At 34.9% G+C, this 18350-nt stretch overlaps 1 protein-coding gene across 5 annotated transcripts in view; it reads left to right on the top strand.

Moving 5' to 3' along the window:
* The window catches only part of CFAP47 (cilia and flagella associated protein 47), a 274676-nt gene that overhangs the window by 215549 nt on the left and 40777 nt on the right, over positions 1-18350 (top strand). For all 5 annotated transcript variants that reach the window (XR_014956844.1, XR_014956846.1, XM_085585616.1 and 2 more), the window contains 3 exons: positions 7632-7791; positions 8427-8518; positions 12639-12791. Coding sequence is in view for 3 of the 5 variants with exons in the window: in XM_085585616.1 (XP_085441742.1) it covers positions 7632-7791; positions 8427-8518; positions 12639-12791 (405 nt within the window). In the remaining 2 variants the exon portion in view is untranslated. The remainder of the gene's footprint in view (positions 1-7631; positions 7792-8426; positions 8519-12638; positions 12792-18350) is intronic.

Raw genomic sequence — 18350 nt, 5'->3', positions numbered from 1 at the left:
TTGAGATTGTAGGCAGGTTGTGCTTGTAGAGTTTTTTTTTATACACAGAACACAATTAACACACTGTATGAGAGGGGCAAGAGAGGTTGAGTGGGTTGGGTAGATCTTCTGTTACTGAAGTAGAGGATGTAAGATCCTAATTTAAAAAATATGACCATCTTATCACTTCACTCAGCTCAGCATTCTCCATCCACACTGAGTTTATGGTCTTTCTTCTATATAACTACTTATCAATTAATCTCTCCTGAGATTGTCAATTATACTTACTTTAGTGCAGAACTAGAATGAATATTTAGCTTAGGAAAGGAAAATTGACCTAACATAACTGAGTTTTTACTTTTCTCTTGTTTAGTCTGTCACAAATAGAATCACTCAGAGAAGAGGTGTATTAGTACATCTTTTACAGTGTTGATTTGGAAAAGGTTTTGCATCTTCAACTTTGAAGTTTCTCTCTTGCTTTCAGTGACTCTGGATCTAAGATATTAGTGTGTTGCAGAAATTTAGATGATCTACAGAATGATCTACAGAGTTTTATCAATGTACAATTGTCCTCAGGAAAATGAGGATGATAAAACAATTTCTAAATATATGCACTGGTTGAAAGAGGATGGGGTAGATCTACCAACTGTCAGAAAAAATAGATCTGGAAGGAGAAAGCAGAAGAAACTGTCAGTACACCATGAAGTTTTAAAACAAGTGTTGGACTATAGGGTAAATAGAAAACTTACTACTTTCATTCCTTATTATTCTTCACTCCTTAATCTTATCTCTTTGGCCTCCGCCAAATAACTTTACTATAATAGTCTGGCCTTCTCCACACATTCTGCTCCCTGTCTGCCATGGTTTCATTTTGCAAGTTACTGTCTATGCCTGTCACCCTTTTGCTGGTTCCTCAAGTGTTTTGTTTGTTCATTTTTCCATCCATATTTCTGAACTATTCCCTGGCTTTACAATGATTTTCCTTCTCTGACATTTGCCTTGTGTTGCCCTGTACTGCTCAGTTCCTCCTTGCTTCCTTGCTGTTCTCATGTCCTTCATTTGGATGTGGCTTTCCTGATGTGCCACCCACTGCATTTCTGTCAAATGAACCCCAAGCCCATCACCCCAGCACCTCTGAAGGAAAATTGCTAAGATATCCCATGGTGTCAAGACAAGGGCATAAGGTAACAACAAATGTAAAATATAATTGAAAATATAATTGGCACGTATATGAATGTTGGTCCATTTTCTGTTTGATTTTCAGATGGGTCTGTAGTAACTACGCGAAGTCAAAGCTGCAGGTACCAGAGTTCAGAGATAAGAGGGGTGATCTATGATAAATCAGTTTAGGATTTTACATTATTTGTGTATTACTGCAGAAGATTATTACATCATAATTTATAATCAGATAGGATTGGGAAGTGATGGAGACTTTTTTGTGAAATATATTAAGTGACACTTTTATATTGGGGTTTAAAAAACTTTTTTATTTAGTCTCAATAAGAGAATGTGACTTTCACGATCTCTGTTACATGTATTTTTTTAAGTTTTCTCAGAGTTAACTATCATGAGTATGATTTTGCTTGTTTTGGTTGTCAACAGAGAAATTAATTACTCTGCTTGGCAACAATTTTTTTCTCAGTGTGTTTAACCATTGTAAGCATAGTTGTTGCTGCACTTCAACAATAAATAAATATAATAGTTCAAAATATAATATCTGTCAAAATAATTGTTTTTGATTTTTACTGAAACTGCAAGGTAAGCTATTAGTTAGAGAAGGATAATTTTATAAATGGAGGGAAACCTTATTCTTGGCCTTTCAGACATGCTAATTTAAAAACAAAATAAATTGCATTACATGAAACAACATATTTAATTACTGAGCCCTGTTCTCAATCCATTTATTTTAATCTAAATAGCAAGTGTTTAACTTGTATCCATTATTTTGTACCAGAAATAAATTATTCTAAATGAAAAATCTTAATTAAATAATCCAGAAAGTCTCTGCCAGAAGTATGCAAAAATGTATTAATACAAGATCCATAAAATGGTGAACAAATCTTATAAACATGCTCTAATACATATTATTGTCTGCTTATGGTGGTGATGTGAAGCCTTTATTTGTGCCATGTCTTTCTTAAAGCAACTTATAAAGTTTTAGCCACTCATTTGTGAAATTGTTTATTAGCATCTGAGCTTGCATATTCATGACCTAACTTTTACAACTAAGTAATTCATCAGCTCAGAGGGATTTTATTATTCTGTATAAGTACCAGAAGGGAGGGTGCAAAAAGAATGGAAAAAGGCTCTTTTCAGTGGTGCCCAATGATAGGCAACAGAAAAATTCTCGTCTGAGCTAAGGGAATGCTTTTTTTACTGTGAGGAAGATTGAGCACTGGAACAGGTTGCCCAGAAAAATTATGGAGTCTCCATCCTTGGAGATGTCCAAAGGCTTTTTGAACGTGGTCCAGGTAGGTGACTCTGCTGTGAGAGAGGCGTTGGGCCATTTGTGTCAGAGGTCCATTCCTTCAGGTGTTCTGGGGTTTTGTGAGGAAAAGGGGGAACACAACTCTACCTCTTGGTGTAAGTATCTATAATTCATGAAAGAGAGTCCCCTAGAAATGTAATTATTGTGGACCAACTGTGAAAGGAGCCTTTCTTGCACCCCACTTACCTAAGTGAACTTTAATGAAGGAAGTAAAATGATGATGTAAATATTAAAACATGGGATGGATTTAATTTTTGGCATTTTGCATGGTTATTTTATTAGTTCTTTTACTTACCCATATGTATGGAACTTGAAATACCTTGAAGTGCATTATGTTCCAGTTTATTTGTCCCAGAGAAGATGCAATTATAAGTATCCTGCTTATTTGCCTTTAATTGCACCCAAAATCTAATTGTTATGTCAGAGTGATCTCTTATTCTTGCCTTTGTCCTTTCCCTTTGTAGGGTACACTGTTGTTCATGTCACCCGCAATTCACTGAGAAAAGTGTCTGTGTCTGATTTTGCAAACAAACATTTTATATGAATTCTGAAAAACAGAAATAAGACAAAGCCTGTTGATCTATCGTTACCTCGGAATTCCAGAATCACAGAACTGTTTAGGTGGTGAGGAACCTCTTGAGATCATCTTGTCCATCCAAACCCTCTATGGCTCAAGCAGGGTCATCTCCATCAGGTTGTCCAGGACCATGTCCAATCAATTTTTTAATATCTCCACAGATGGAGGCTGTTGGCTGTTGTATGATGACTGCCAATTCAGAAAACTTTATTTGTATTTACTCATTGAGACTGAATAATTATAATACCGATGTAGCAAAACTAAGAGACTGCTGCTCTCACAGTTTTTTAATTAGAATCCATAACAAGAGATTGTGATTGTTTTTTAATGAAAAGGAATAAAATATTCAAGCTGCTTCATTGGAAGCACTAAAAAAAAAATGAAAAAGATGCAAACAAAAATGGACCCACCCTTAATAAGAGTCAAGATAGAAATGTCTGTTCTTTATCAGACTCTTGGGATTTAGCAATGAAACACTTCTGGTAGAGGTGCTATAAAATATCTTAGTTTTCACATGTGAACCAGGATTTTATCTCTTCCAGCAGATGAAAAGAAATTAGTACCTAGGTCTGACTTTTTCAATGCATTTGGATACTGGTGTGCTGGCAATATGTCACTCTTTGCTATCTGATAGCAGTTCTTTTCTGGATGAGTTCCTTGAGAAAGAATTAGCAATAATTCCCCACCAGCAGCTGCTATGTATGAATATTTTGGAGGTTGCCCTTTCCAGTTTCTGAGGATAATAGGAGAAAAACAGACCTAATTATAAGAGTTGACATTTACATGGCCAGTGCTAATTTTAGCAGAGCTGTCTGTGGATTTAATCAAAATGCTGCTATAGTAATTTTAATTGAGAAACTATCAAGAAAAGAAACAAACAAATAAAAGTACCCCCTCCTAAATTATTCTCCATGAGACTTCAACAAGATATTCTGAGCTCTGTCTCATCTCTCTTTTTCAATTAAAGGAGACTGAACTGAGTGCTCTTCTTCTGGGCAAAATCAATGGGAGGCACTGAGATGCTATAGAATTAAGAGCAGTGAATCAGGGAGAGGCACTTCAACATCTAGAAAATCTACCTGCAAATTACCTTACTAATGTGAAAAATACATGGCTTTAGGTTAAAGTTCAATGGGAGGATGACACATTGCAGAATATTTTGTTCCTTGCCATCACAGTTTTATTACCATGGCACTGCCTGGTATGCTTGCTCTTAACATTTTTCCTAATCTACTGTAGAGGCAAAAAATGCATTTTTTTCCTCATCTGTATTCTTTCCAAATAACATCCCAGCTATTGTCATCCACTGCTGCTTGAATTTTAGCTCTCACAGTGCTGAGCTTTCTAGGGCTGACAAAAGTTAAACAGCACTCAATCACAGTGCAGTGTCCTAAAGAATTGTAGCCAGGAGTTTGAAACACACTAATTTTGATTTATTTTCTGATCCAGTTCTGAGTTCTAAGCTCAGTGCCTGAGGAATCTTTTACAGAATCAGTGTTCTCCAGCAGCCTCTGGGGAGGCTAGAGGCAAGGCTTAACAAAAGGTTACCTAAAAATGAAATGAGGGAAGATGCAGAGCTCCACACACTTCTTTGTAAGGCAGTTGACTCAAATTGCAGCCCTTGGTTTGAATCAGATGCCTTCAGTCTTTAAAGGGTCAGTGAGCTTACTCTGCTAAATTTAACTGTTTCCTAATGGGCTGTAGGACAGTGAAAGAGGAGTGAGGTATTACCAAAATCTGGCCCAAAGCTTTTTACCAAATGTGATGTATCTGTGTTCAGCAAAGGAACTTGCTGTGGATTTCTTACACAGAAATTGTGGATACTCATTGCAGTAAAATAACTACATGAAGGCAAGGGATCAGCCATTGGTATTATTTTTTTGGTATTTTTGGCAGAGTACTTGAGGTCCCCAGGCAAATAGGAGCAGGTACCACTGATTTTTATTAAAGTTGTACACAGAGCTATTATCTGTGTGCTAGTCCACATTTTCTAAATGGGAATGAAAAAATAAAAGCAAATTATATTTGCCGTTATGCCTATTTTATCTGTCTTACAAACTAGCCAAGATCATAATGAAATAAATCTGTATTAGCAGTTAATGATCAGTTAGTTGACAGCTGCAGGCAAGCCTGGTGATATAAAAATTACCATTATTATGAACATCTTCTATTGAGAAGATTTTTTTAATTAAAATGTGAATACAATCTGTTTCAACAGCAGTATTATAAAATTTGCCTTTTCATGATCTTTAATAACCAATTTTTTGCCAGAATGACCCAGAATGCTATCATATGTATTCTGTATTAAAATCTATTTAAAAAAACTCAAGGGGCTCTGTCCTGTAACAGGCATCATTAAGCTACAGTTCAAAATATGTAATGTAATGTATATAACTAGTTATGAGTTTACACTCTGTTCTATTTGCCATCTGTTAAAAGCTTTGCAAATGAAACTTAATGGTGTTACAAAGTGTTTATATTATTTTGGTATCCATGTATGTGTGGATTCACAGCAATATAATTGCAAATATATCCTGAAGTGTACTCTTCTCTTTTAAAGATATTACAGACTTTGTCTTAACTAGACCAGAGTAACCCCAAAGTGGGAAAATCCCAGTGGGGTGGATCCCAGGTCAGATGTCTTCAGGAGTATTCCAACTATCGCCTGATATCATCTTATTTATTTCAGATGCTGGATTAAAAATGAGTTGCTAATTTGAAAAGATTTTCACTTTGACCATGTAGTAGCCAATAATATGTGTATATGTAGTATAACTTTTTAATTTGGGTATAGCTTTGATAGATAATGCCTCAAAGATCTAAAGAAAAATCTTAAATCTTTATCAAAATGAGAAAAACAATATAGTTTGGGTTTTTTTCATTTAAATATTAACATTTTAATAAATTTTTAATTAAGATATTTTAAAGCTCTTTCATGATACAAAACTTTTCAAGTAATTATTTCAAAGGCAAATTGCTCTTGCCATGATGAACTTCTACAAATACACAAGAATTAAGCAACCACAAATGCAAAGCAGCTGGTTAATTTTTATAATTAGCATATGATAAACCTCTTACACACAGAAATTCAAATATGTTTAGATAAAAATTTATTTTCTATGGCTTTTCACATTCATAATAGAGTGAGGCAGAGGTCTGTATTTGATGTCCTGAGGCCTTTTTAACTGGGAGAGGTAGAAATCCTGCTGAGTTGTATGGTTTTAAATATTCACCACTTTCCTAATTTAAAACTGATCTCCCCATCTTAATTTAGTTAGTTTGTTTTAATTTAAGAGTATTTCTGGCAAAAATATTAATATCCATAGACTTTATAATTAAATGCTGGTAGGGAATTAGTGCAGATGAGTCCAGACTCGTGTTGTGTGTTTTGGAGACCTGTTTTTCAAACCCTTCTCTCTTCCTGATATGACCTGAACTTTTTTTGTCTTTCTGGCCATTCCCGTGTTCCTGTCTGAAATAATTATAATTATTCTCTCAACACTTCCACCTTCATTCCCAAACTTCTCTGCATCTACCTTTTTTCCCCATTTCATCCTTCTCAAGACTGCACTACAATTTCCCTACCACCCACTCTTGTACAGCTCTCGGCACTGAGGGCTTCACCCTTGAGGAATTTTGGCTGTAGGAAGGTGACCTTTTATTTTTTGAGCATGAAGCCACGCGTGCTGATCAAAGAAGCAATCCCCAGGAGGGTGCTGCACGTCCCAGTCAGATCCAGTCATTGTCAGGGACTGATACACACAGACCCGCATCAGCTTATATTCTTTGTAGAAAATGTGAAATATTATCCCAGAAACTGATTCAAAGCCTAATGGAGAAGTAGTTACTCATAACTAAGAGGATTTTCTGCAGATAGAATTAAAGCTGAAATCCTAACCCAGAGGTGTCATTTCCTGCAAATTCCTATAATTCTTTTCAAACAAAGAGTTCTAGTTAAAAGATTAATTTACTTGTTCTGCTCTGTGTAATCTTTTGATTATTTCTGAAATAGCTGAGGTAGATGTTCTTACACTTGGCAGATTGGCAAGTCACTGGAAAAAGGCTCTTAAAGATTGAAAATGTCAGGCTATCTTAATTACAGACAACATACGTTTAATTTGTTTATTTTTCATCAGAAAAATCAATCAGATAAAAAATCATATGGAAAAGGCATGCTTTGTATAATAATAATGGAGATTCTTTTAAATATATTATAGTTGACTTGAATGTGAGCATTTGTTTTTGGATTGATCTTTTTAATGCAGTGTTAGTCGCAGCTGTAACTCACAGCTGAAAATAACATGACTTAGGCCCTACAAAATCATGGGACTGAAATGCATATGTTACACACATTCTCTTAATATTAAATGTGGGACATTCACTTAATTGTGGATTTTTTTTTTTTTTTTTTTTTTTTTTTTTTTGTAGCAAAGGCAGGGTAAAATTGAATTTTTTACAGGGACAACCATACAATACAATAAAAAGTTACACAGTGATTAAAAAATAAAAAGGGAAAGATATGGATAAAATGATAGAAAATATTTTGAAAACTTTCAAAATACCACAACAATCTGTTTCATCTTGCAGGAATCCGATTAGCTCCCAAAGAAAAACTGGAAATCCCCGTGTTATTCATGCCAGCTGAAATGAAAATTTATAAAACAGTGGTGGTAATTAATGTAATGAGGGAAAAGGGTGAAAACTGGCCTTATGAAGTTACTGCTGAATCAAATACAGATTTAAACAGGTAATTTATTCTAATAGGAAATGAAAAAGTAGTTGAGATGCTCAATGCTGTCACCATTTATCCCATTGACTATTCATGCGTAGCTCCCAAGGGCAGTCCAGTGTCTGATTTTGAGGGCAGTGGATATCCATCAAAAGCTTTTAATGTACCCATAAAGTATGCAGATTCAGAGTAAGATATCTATCTGTTTTAATACCTATCTATTCTTGCTTTAAATAAAGAAAATGTAAAGAACTGGCTGCTGGTGCAGTTATGGATATTGAGCATATGAAAGCTCTTAGTACCTCTGATTTTTTTCAATATATTTGAGATAATAATGAGTCTCATCCCAATATTTTTATGTAATTCATAAATTGCAGGAATTTTATCTCAGTGTAAACATAACCTGACAAAATGCAGATCAGGCCAAATGTTTTCAGATCTATAATATTTCAATACACTAAGTGGATCTGAGTTATAACTGATGCTATTTATAGCTGATATATTTAGCTGGATTTTATTTCATATTTTTCTCAGATATGGTTAGCATTACAGCATACAATAGAATAGAGTCTAACATTTCCAACAACTCTTAACTCTAAATTACTTTGGAAACAGGATTTTCATCAGTCTAATTGATACTCGTATTTTTCTAGAAATGTTATTGTAGCAGAGAATGGGGAAACTCAGGGAATACTCTGGATCTATCCCATTAATGGAACATCTGAAGCACCACAGCAGAAATCAGGTAGGTAATGCTTGAAAAAAGCTTGAACAGTATATTTAAGAATATTTAGGAAAATCAAACAGTCAGTTATATTCTCACCTGCTTGATCACAAGATTTTGCAGCAGTACTTGGCTATATCTTAAAAAAAGATAAAATCATGTATTAAAAATAAAATCATCTCCCATTTCCAAAGCAAGTATAGATCATTACTTTGTTCTTATTGTGGATAAAAGGAATTGGGGGCAGTTGTAAATCTTAAGGCCTGTGCTCTTCAGTGTCCCAATTAATCCTGAGTTTGAGAACTGAAGGTAAGCTGAGCAAAGGACTGACTCAAGGGAAGACTTCTTGCATACCCAGAACACCCTTCTGGAGAGTCTACAGGGTACAGAATATTGGAGTAAAATTCACTGCTTCTCTCAGCCTTGAATTTCATCTCTTAATCAAAACCAGAATATAAAGCAGTGTGAACAGCAGTAACCTTTCCCCTTGCTCCATAGAAGTAAACTTGAATTAAAAGAAGAAAACATTCTTGGCGGTTTCTTGCTGATTTTGGGGATGGTAAATGCTTATATATCCGACCATCTGTATTTTTAAGGTGTGGTATAATTCCAGAGCTATGTAACAGGAAGCTGTGAACTGCTTCTTAAATCTATAATCTTGAAACTACAGCTCAATATGTACATGTGGGACCAATTCTATACCAGCTTGTCCTTTTAGCTTACCTTTTGTTGACTGAATAAGTCAATATAATACCTTTCTACATTAAATGTATTAAGGTATAGGAACAATTTCTGAAAAAACCCATAGAAATAGATATTTGTACTGTCATTAATTTATATTGCTTAAGGACTCTTTACTTGTAGACAAATGCCAATGATGTGGTATTAATTAGAGCTTTCATCTCTTTAATTTGCACTTTAATACCTCAAGGAATGAAACAGAACATTATCGTGTAATCAACTGTTGCCCAAAATGATGGCTTTAATGAGTCTTATTAGCATTAGAACTATGTATATTAATGTGGATGTTTGTTGTGTTATTTAAAGCTGTTGTGTTCAGTGGCACTCTTCAAGATAAAGCTCCCTTTTATTGATCTGTTTTTTTTATTGAAATCACAGAATGATTAAGGTTGGAAAAGACCTCTATGATCACTGAGTCCAACCATTAACTCCGTGTAACCACTAAGCCATGTCCCTAAGTACCACATCTCTGTGGTTTCTTGAATAGTTTTAGGTGTGATGAATCCCTCAGTTCTCTGGGCACCTTGTTCCATCACCTGGCCACCCTTTCTATAGAGAATTTTTTTCCCAATATGAATATTTTTAGGTGTGATGAATCCCTCAGTTCTCTGGGCACCTTGTTCCGTCACCTGGCCACCCTTTCTATGGAGAATTTTTTTCCCAATATCCAATCTAAACCTCCCTTGGCACAACTTGAGGCCATTTCCTCTTATCCTGTCACTTGTTACTTGGGAGAAGAGATTGACCCCCATCTGGCTACACTCTCCTTCCAGGTGGTTCTAGAGATGGAGGTGGTCTCTCCTGAACCTTCTTTTCTCCAGGCTAGACACCCCCAGCTCCCTCAATCATTCTTCTTAATCTGAAGACTCTTTCCCAGCTCCAGTGTCCTTCTCTGGACATGCTCCAGCCCCTCAGTGTCCCTCCTGAACTGAGGGGCCCAGAACTGGACACAGGATTTGAGGTGTGGCCTCACCAGCACCCAGTACAGGGGCCAGTCACTGCCCTGGTCCTGCTCCACACTGTTCCTGATCCAGGCCACCTTCCACCTGGGCACACCTGAGCTCACGTTCAGCCTATTTTTTATCAACATCCCCAAGTTCTTCTCCACTGGGCAGCTTTCCAGCCAGTCTTGCCCAATCCTGGGACATTGCCTGGGGTTGTTGTGCCCAAGTTCAGGACCCAATACTTTCTGTATAAGTTACGAATGAAAATGTTTAGCATTCATGAATTGCTTAAATGACATCATTTCTGTATATGATCAGAAGCTCACATACTGTCAACCCTTAAGTAATTTCAAATTCCTAAATGCTTTTTTAAAACAGCAAAACTAAATTGTAGCATATTTATAACTATGTTATCCATTAGTTTATGTTCAGTAAATATTTCTAATGCATAAAAAAGCATTCAAATTTTGAATACATGTAATTCTTTGGCCATCAGTATATTATATTGGGCTAATATTTTTTTCTCAAGGAAAATCTAGGTCTTTCAACAATGTCCCAGAAAACAGACATAAGTGTTTGTAAGTGTGTTTATGGAATTTTCCATTCCTGCTTTGATTCTGAAAGCCTATGGTTTTCAGTTATAATTGGGCATTTAGAAAACTTACGTTGTACAGTATAAATCCAAAGCGGGTAATAACAAGAAATCTACTATAAAACAAAAAAAATTATCACGAGTATTATAAAATCTCTCTAAATTCAGACATATATTAGAATTGCCTGGAGGCTACAGGTTTCTGTGTCAAAAACCCAAGTTGCTTTGCTGATATTATTAAGGAGTTCATCTTTGGGTCATTCTAATTTGCACCTTAATAAACTTCTAGAAGTCAGTTGGCTTTCTATCTCATGAGACCAATTAAAATGATCAGTGGTCACAACCCATGTAGTACATGTTAAGTAGATGATATCGTGGCTATCTTATAGAAGTGATTACAAAGGGAGGGTCATCAGGAATATTCTTTTAATTCCTGTAGAGTATAGAGTCAAAGAAGCATACAGCAGTTTTAATTGGAGGGGACCACTGGGGGTCCTCTAATCCAACCACCTGCTCAAGGGCAGCTTGCTTAGGGACTTGTCCAGTCAAATACTAGATATATCTAAATTTTATTCATGGATATACTTAGCCATTTGGGAAAAAGAAAATGTAAAATCAATTTTGGTAGTAAGATGAACTGTAGAATAGAACATGACACAATGTGCACGCAGTAATCTGGAACATTTGGTAAACTAGTGGAGTACAGAGAATGTAATCTATTTTTAAATATAAGGTCATATATTTAAACAAAAAGATGTGTGTTTAACCTGTTTCAGTAACTCTCCCTCATGGAAATTCTAAGAGATCTCTAGAAATTACTTACACCCTGTTAAACAGGGAAAGACCAAGGGAGAAAGGAAATTACCTTAACTTGTATAATTATCTATTTTGCAGAGTAATGGTAGTGGATAAAGTGGCAGAACTGAAATTTAAAGCTAAATAAAATAAATATCAAAATATAAAAAAAGGGGTTTCCTTTTTTTAAATGCTGCATAATGATTCACCACAATGTGGTTCCAAATTATTGATCGTTAATTCCTGATGTTAAGTTCAGAGTTAATTTTTGAAGAAATATTGGTTTTAGCTCTGATGAAAATTACTTTTAGACCTTGAAACTGAAAAGTACATGGTCACTGTTCTTTTTCATGTTGATTCCCAGAACTCTAGGAAGTTTTAGGTCTTTGGGAAAACAGTTTTTCAGTGCTTTTATGTAATTGTCTCATTTTTCTGTGCCAATAAATATGAAAGAACCAGAAAAACTACCTATTGAAATAAGCTTTATAAAAACAAGTGTACAAGCTAAAACCTAACAACTTTGTAATGAAAAAGACATATTTTGGAAGCAGTAAATTAAAATCACTTACTGAACTGAAAGAAGTTCTATGATGCTGCAAACAGAAGCTCATGATACAATACTTTTTATTCTGGCATATTTATATTAAAGTTGAAGTTTCAGAAACAGTATTTTTAAACTAAGAAAGTAAAGAGCAACTTGATATTCTTTCATTTAATCATAAAGCCTTTTATTTTTTTGGTTTTGCTTCAGTCTTCTTTTTACTGTCATATTTAAACTATGCCATAGTTACTATTAGCAGTTGAACCAAGTTGAATGATTAAAAATAAGAGAGAAATTTACAAGTGCTGTTGGGAACTAGTTGAACAGATTTTTGTTTTCTTATCAATATTTTCTACTACTTCACCCCAACAGAACACTAGAAAGTGAAGGTTGGGAAAAGCTTTTATTTGTCTTGCTCCTTATTGGAATTCTGTCTTCCTCTAAGCACATTTAGTTTCTATGTTTAATTTCTTTGTTAAGGTCAAGATGCCAGAGCTTTGCAAATAAGATGTTTTTGCTTTTCTGTAGTTGTGATACGCTGTCAAGCCAGGCAGAGGCTGGAGCAGAGAGTAGAGCTGCTGCTGATTGGTGTCAAACCTGCTGCCACTGCTCTGCCTGATGCAGGGAACGCTGCCGTGGTCGACACGGAAGAGTTGTCCAACACCCCAGAAGTCACTGATGGTGAGAATAGTTTTGATGTCATACTATTTTAGGAAAATTTCAGATAATTACCAGATGTGCAGGTCTGCCATGACAATGAGTGAGGTTTAGGCAAATTGTCCCAGTCCATATTTCTATCATTTTGCAAGTATAGGGTATTTGTTTAACATTTTGTCTGCAGATATAGCACCTATAAACCTGAACCTTCCCTTTTTTAAAATTTTTCCTGGATGTGAGGCTTGCATACACACAATCTCTCCTTTAAAAGAGAGTCTGCACAAGGTCTTCAGTTAGAAAAAATACATCTGTGTAAGCATTGCCAGGAGACATTTATCTGCAGGTTTATAAGATGCATTCCCATCAGCAGGTCAATATTGGTACCATAATGGATTGAAGAAGGGGGACTTTTTGAAAAAAGTGATAAAGCTTTGTAAAAGGATAGCTTCTACTTACTGTTAATCTGCTGAGAACACAATGAAAATCAATTTATTCAGATAGAGCAGCTGTTCAAAATATGCCTCTCCTTGAAACAGAGTGGCACAAATAAGTAGTAAGGAAAGAATGCTTGTTACTGCTTCACCAGTATTTCTGTTATCAGTCATGGTCACTACAACAGATTTGAAAATTGTGCATCTTGGAAACTTAACATTCCATTTTGGGTTCCAAGTCATCATTCTTTATACAGAAAATGTTATTTAAAAATTATGACACATAACATGAGACAGGCTAATGTGTGTTTAACTTAGCTGTAGATGAGGGAAGGGATTTAACCTGCACTCTGACTTTGTTCAAAGTGGTAAAAGATGAGTTTACAGATGTTGCTATAATTGCAGTCTATCAGGTAATCAGTTGTAAGGGCAGGCAAACTTGGCTTTTGTGTCCCATTTCTGCCATTTACAGTCTGTTCCAACAGAGGCTGTGTAGGAATACCATGTTACAGAAAATATCCTGCCAAATAACAGAGAAAGTGAATAGCTGTAAAAGGTAAATCAAGATGCATGACATCCTTCCTTGAAGGCAAATTTTCATGAAAACATGCATATGCTCTGCACACTGATCAATGTAATCTCATATCAAGAATTACTGTCCAGATCTTTAAACAGATTTTATTTCTGAAAGCTTTTAAAATAGGAGGAGATCTGAAGTTGAGCTATTAAAGAGAGCTTACAGAGCATATGCTTACTGATTGGTTAATATACATAATTAATTTTTTAAATTTTATATTTACTCATATTGCAATGTCAAAGATAACTTATTTCCTGGGCATATTATCATCTTACACAATCATATTACAAAGTGATAGTGGTAAATCTAGTAAAGCAAAAAGATATGAAGCTGTCAGTGTACATTCTTTCATTCTTTCCTCTTTAGAGAGCTGTAAATACTATTATAAAAACTTGTTCAGCCTTTTGAGGACAGCTGTCCATCAAGATACAAAGGCACTTTTATTTTATCATATAGTAATAGATTTAGCTCATTATTGGCTAGTCACATATGAGTGAGCTGCCTTAAACACATCTGGGCTATTTCCCTCCAAAATGGTGGTGTGTGAATTGACAAGAAAAACATGCAGTGAGCAAGCTGAGGCAGCATTTTGAAAGTCTTGCAGATTCATGATGTCTAGTTCTTGTTTTATTCATAGGAATAATTTATTAACACTGGCTTCTGCACATGCTACAAGGCATTGATTTGAGGCATTGCATCTTTTTAAGTAAGAAGTCTAGTAATGAAATGCTTTGCACCATAGGTAGTAAAATCATTTTTAACACTGTGTTTTTCATCGTTTTCAATGACATTTTAATGCCATTATTGATAGATGAATTTGAGGCCTGTTAGGAAGCAAATTAAAGGGTACTATCTGAGCTTTCTGCAGTCTACCAGTAATAACATAAATAAATGCCTAAACCTTTTAGATAACAGTCTGGCACACTGTGCTTCATTTTTTTTCTCTTCTGAAAGAGTGATTCATCAGAGTGCCTGTGTGATATGTAGTAAGCAGTTTTTACACCCAAGGATAAATGATGATAATTACTGGCAGATCAAATTTAAACAGCTAATACTGTGCTTCAGTATTTAAATTATTTGGACAAGTATAAACTCTTTTAAAGTGAAAAATCTTCAAACACATCTTTTACATAAAAAATCAATTTAATCCAATACAGAGGAGTGCACTTGACGCAGAAATCTACTACAATTTCTTAGGAAAGAGAGTGCAATCTAAATATTGTCTAGCTCCAACAACATAGTTTCTTGTTCAGAAGTCAACAAAGTTCCAGGGATCAAATAATGAAAGCTTAATATTTTAGATATAGCAAATACAGTATGGCGGCCCTTTTAAAAAATAATTTTCAGTTGCATTAAATGCATATTCACCCTAAATGTATTTTTCATCTGCTTTCTTACATATGGTTCTAAAGATATCTTTTTCACTAAAGGAACTTTAAGAGCTGAGATTCACCCAAACAAGTGTGAAGTTTGCTATTTTTTAGTTTAAGTATTCTGTGGGGAATACAAACACTTCTAATTTTCCACAATCTTCTAAAAAAAACCCACCAAACATTCACAAATCAGTTGTGGATGTTTGACTGACATTTGAAATTCACAACTTTGTGTGTTTGTAGTGGTCCTTTGTAACTTTCCTTTTCAATTGCTTCTATTTATCTCATAAGCCAACCATGGGGGCTGAGTGTTTCTCATTAACTTCCCTCATCTTTATTAATTCATAGCCCTCCTCACAGCCCAGCAGCTGGTCTTAGCTCCTTGCTCCTGAGCTCTGATTTTGGGAAGGCTTCATGACAGTTACCTTGAGGGGAATAGTGCTGCCCAGGTTCTGCAGGGTAGCACGAGGTTGGTTTATGTTATGACCAAGTTTTAGATCCATTCTGAACATTCTGAGAGCGAAATAACATCCTCCAGATATGCTAATCCATAATGTACATTGGCATGATTATACAAAGTGTATCTGTACCCTTTGTTTCACTGTTAATAAAAACCTTATAGCAAATACCTAATATTCCTGAAACTCATCAGAATATGCAAAAGGTTCTATTTTCTTTCATTTCATTAAAGCAGCTCTTTGAAACCAGCAAAGAATAAAAACATATCCAAACACACATTAAAAATCTGTTTTCCATCCCCAGCAGGATTTTGTGTTAGCCAGTGGTATGGATTACACTACATTCCCATTTAATGTGATGGATCTGGATCAGGAGGTTCACCTTTAAGATAAAAGGTCAATAAAATTGGTTAGGACCAATGAAATCTTTGGAGACAAAATATTTTTATGGACTTGATCACTCATGCAGAGATGTTAATGTGATTGCTGATAAAGTGTAGCAGGTTAATATTGAAAGCAGTATGAAGAGGATAATAATGATGAAGATGGCCCTATATCCTACTTAAGCCATTTTTGTATTGTCAGAATAACTGTGGCATTATTTTTGAAATTATCCTTGAGGATGAGAAAATTATAGCTATATAAATTAGTTTTTCTTCCTATGCAAGAAATAAAAGAAAGGATAACCAAGTGTTTGTTTTGGATTAAGAGCTGATGAAAGCAGTGATCAATGGCAATATGAAATTGTTGACAAGGGGGCGAACCAATAATTGAGCCACTTTGTTATGAATTATTGCTTTGTTGTTAGGAGTGAGAACTCCTGATGGAAAATGAAGAACTAGTAGAAGTAAAAGTATAAAACAACAGAGAAGAACTGAAAGTCTTAGATGGATTATTTTGTCATCTACATAATTTTTGTTTACATCTGCCTGTTTGTTTCTTTATTTATGAGTGAAGCATGGAAGAGATTTGATGTATTGTTTATTTCCATTATTGAATTGAAATAATGCCAGGCATTTTAATGAAGAAGGTCAAATAGTTCTTGTTGATATACAAGGATAGCACTGGGTCCATTAAAGAAGAGAAAAAAATACAGCACAATTTTTATCTCATAAGTAAACACTCTTACTGCCATTTCTTAATATAACTAGAACAATAACAACAAATTCTGATAAAAAAAGAACTTGTGAATTGTGACCAGTAAGTTGGGGACTGCTTTTATATCTGTTTAGTTGTCACTTATTTCTGTTTCCTTGCCATTTTATAAAATGTAAAAATCTGTAAGCCTTAGGAATGAGAATCATTATGTTAATCAAAATTACTTCCTGATACTTATGCAAAATCATGCTCACTCTAAATATTCAACACTTAAAGGGAACCAGATCTATTATAAGCTAATCTAAAGCTATTTTTTCAGCTTCATAAAATTGCAAAAACAATAAGTAATACAAAACCAGAAATAATGAAATTCTTCCAGGTGCTAATCTTCAGTATGATGTAGATCCAGGAAACAAGGGAAGTCCAAAAGAACTGATTGACTAACCTAAATATCTGAAACAAGAACACACAAATAGATATCCCTTAAAATTATTTGAGCTAATGGATAAGAAATATCTAGGCAATATAATTAGCTGGAGGAGTGTATTAATTGCTTTAATTGCTCTGTGTTTGTGATTGCTGTTTCTCCCCTTTCTTGCTCGCAGAATTTCCTGTAATTTCTTTGGCTGGGTGATAAGGAAGTATCACTTCCAATAGAAACAGAACCACTACACCCTTGTTTTTTAAAGATACTTTGGGGAAGCATCTGTAAATCAGAGCCGTGGTCAATAAAATTCTATAGGACCGTAACTGTTCCTCTGGAACATCATAATACCTAACAATGATCTGTCTGCATTAATTTCCACTATTTTTAAAATTATTTTCTCATTATTTATGGGACACAAACAAAGCGTTGCCGGTCAAACCCCTTAAGATGCAAAGTTCTTCAGTTTTTCTGGGACAGTAGCCCTATGTCTCTCTGCTGTGTTTGAATGCTTTTTGTCATAGAGAAGCAGAGGATTTATGCACCTAAATTTGCCTCACAAAATTTATCAGTCACTGTAGTAAAAAACTACATGCATGCAAACAAGCCTATCCCAAATGCTCTTCCATTTCCAGGTTATTGCATCCTATTGTCATTTCTGTTATAAAATTCTTTATCCTTGTCTTCTCTCTCTGAAGTTACATTGTTCAAGTTTTGTTGTTCCTACAGAAAATGAAGTTATTATCTCTAGATCTCCTTCATCTCTCCCACACTACACATTTCCAAGAGAACATGATTCAGAAATTCCCCAACAAACATCCCCCATTGTTTTGTAGAATGTATAAAACTTTATGTTTTATAAATTACTGCATTAGACCTGTTGTTTTGACAGTTTAAGAACAATTTGATCTGAAGCTTTGGAGACACAGGAAGATATTAAAACTATAAGACAAGTAAATAGAAGTTACACAGAATCACCACAGGACTTGGAATAAAATGATAACCTTGAACGATCGCTCTTTCTTCAAGCCAGCTGAGGAAAACAAGAGTGAAACCTCAGAAATTTACTACACAAAACTTTTATTAATTCTGAAACTTGATTTGTGTCCAAAAAATAACACAAGTGGGTTCCTCCTATGAGATGAAATGTCTTATAGTAGAGGAATTTACACTACCCTGTGTGATAAATGTTCTATCTTAGGTGTAACTGAATGCAATCTGT

This window comes from Lonchura striata, chromosome 1, assembly GCF_050655825.1.
Source record: "Lonchura striata isolate lonStrDom1 chromosome 1, ASM5065582v1, whole genome shotgun sequence".
Taxonomy (NCBI): Eukaryota; Metazoa; Chordata; class Aves; order Passeriformes; family Estrildidae; genus Lonchura; species Lonchura striata.
This window is presented reverse-complemented; position numbering and strand designations above follow the sequence as displayed.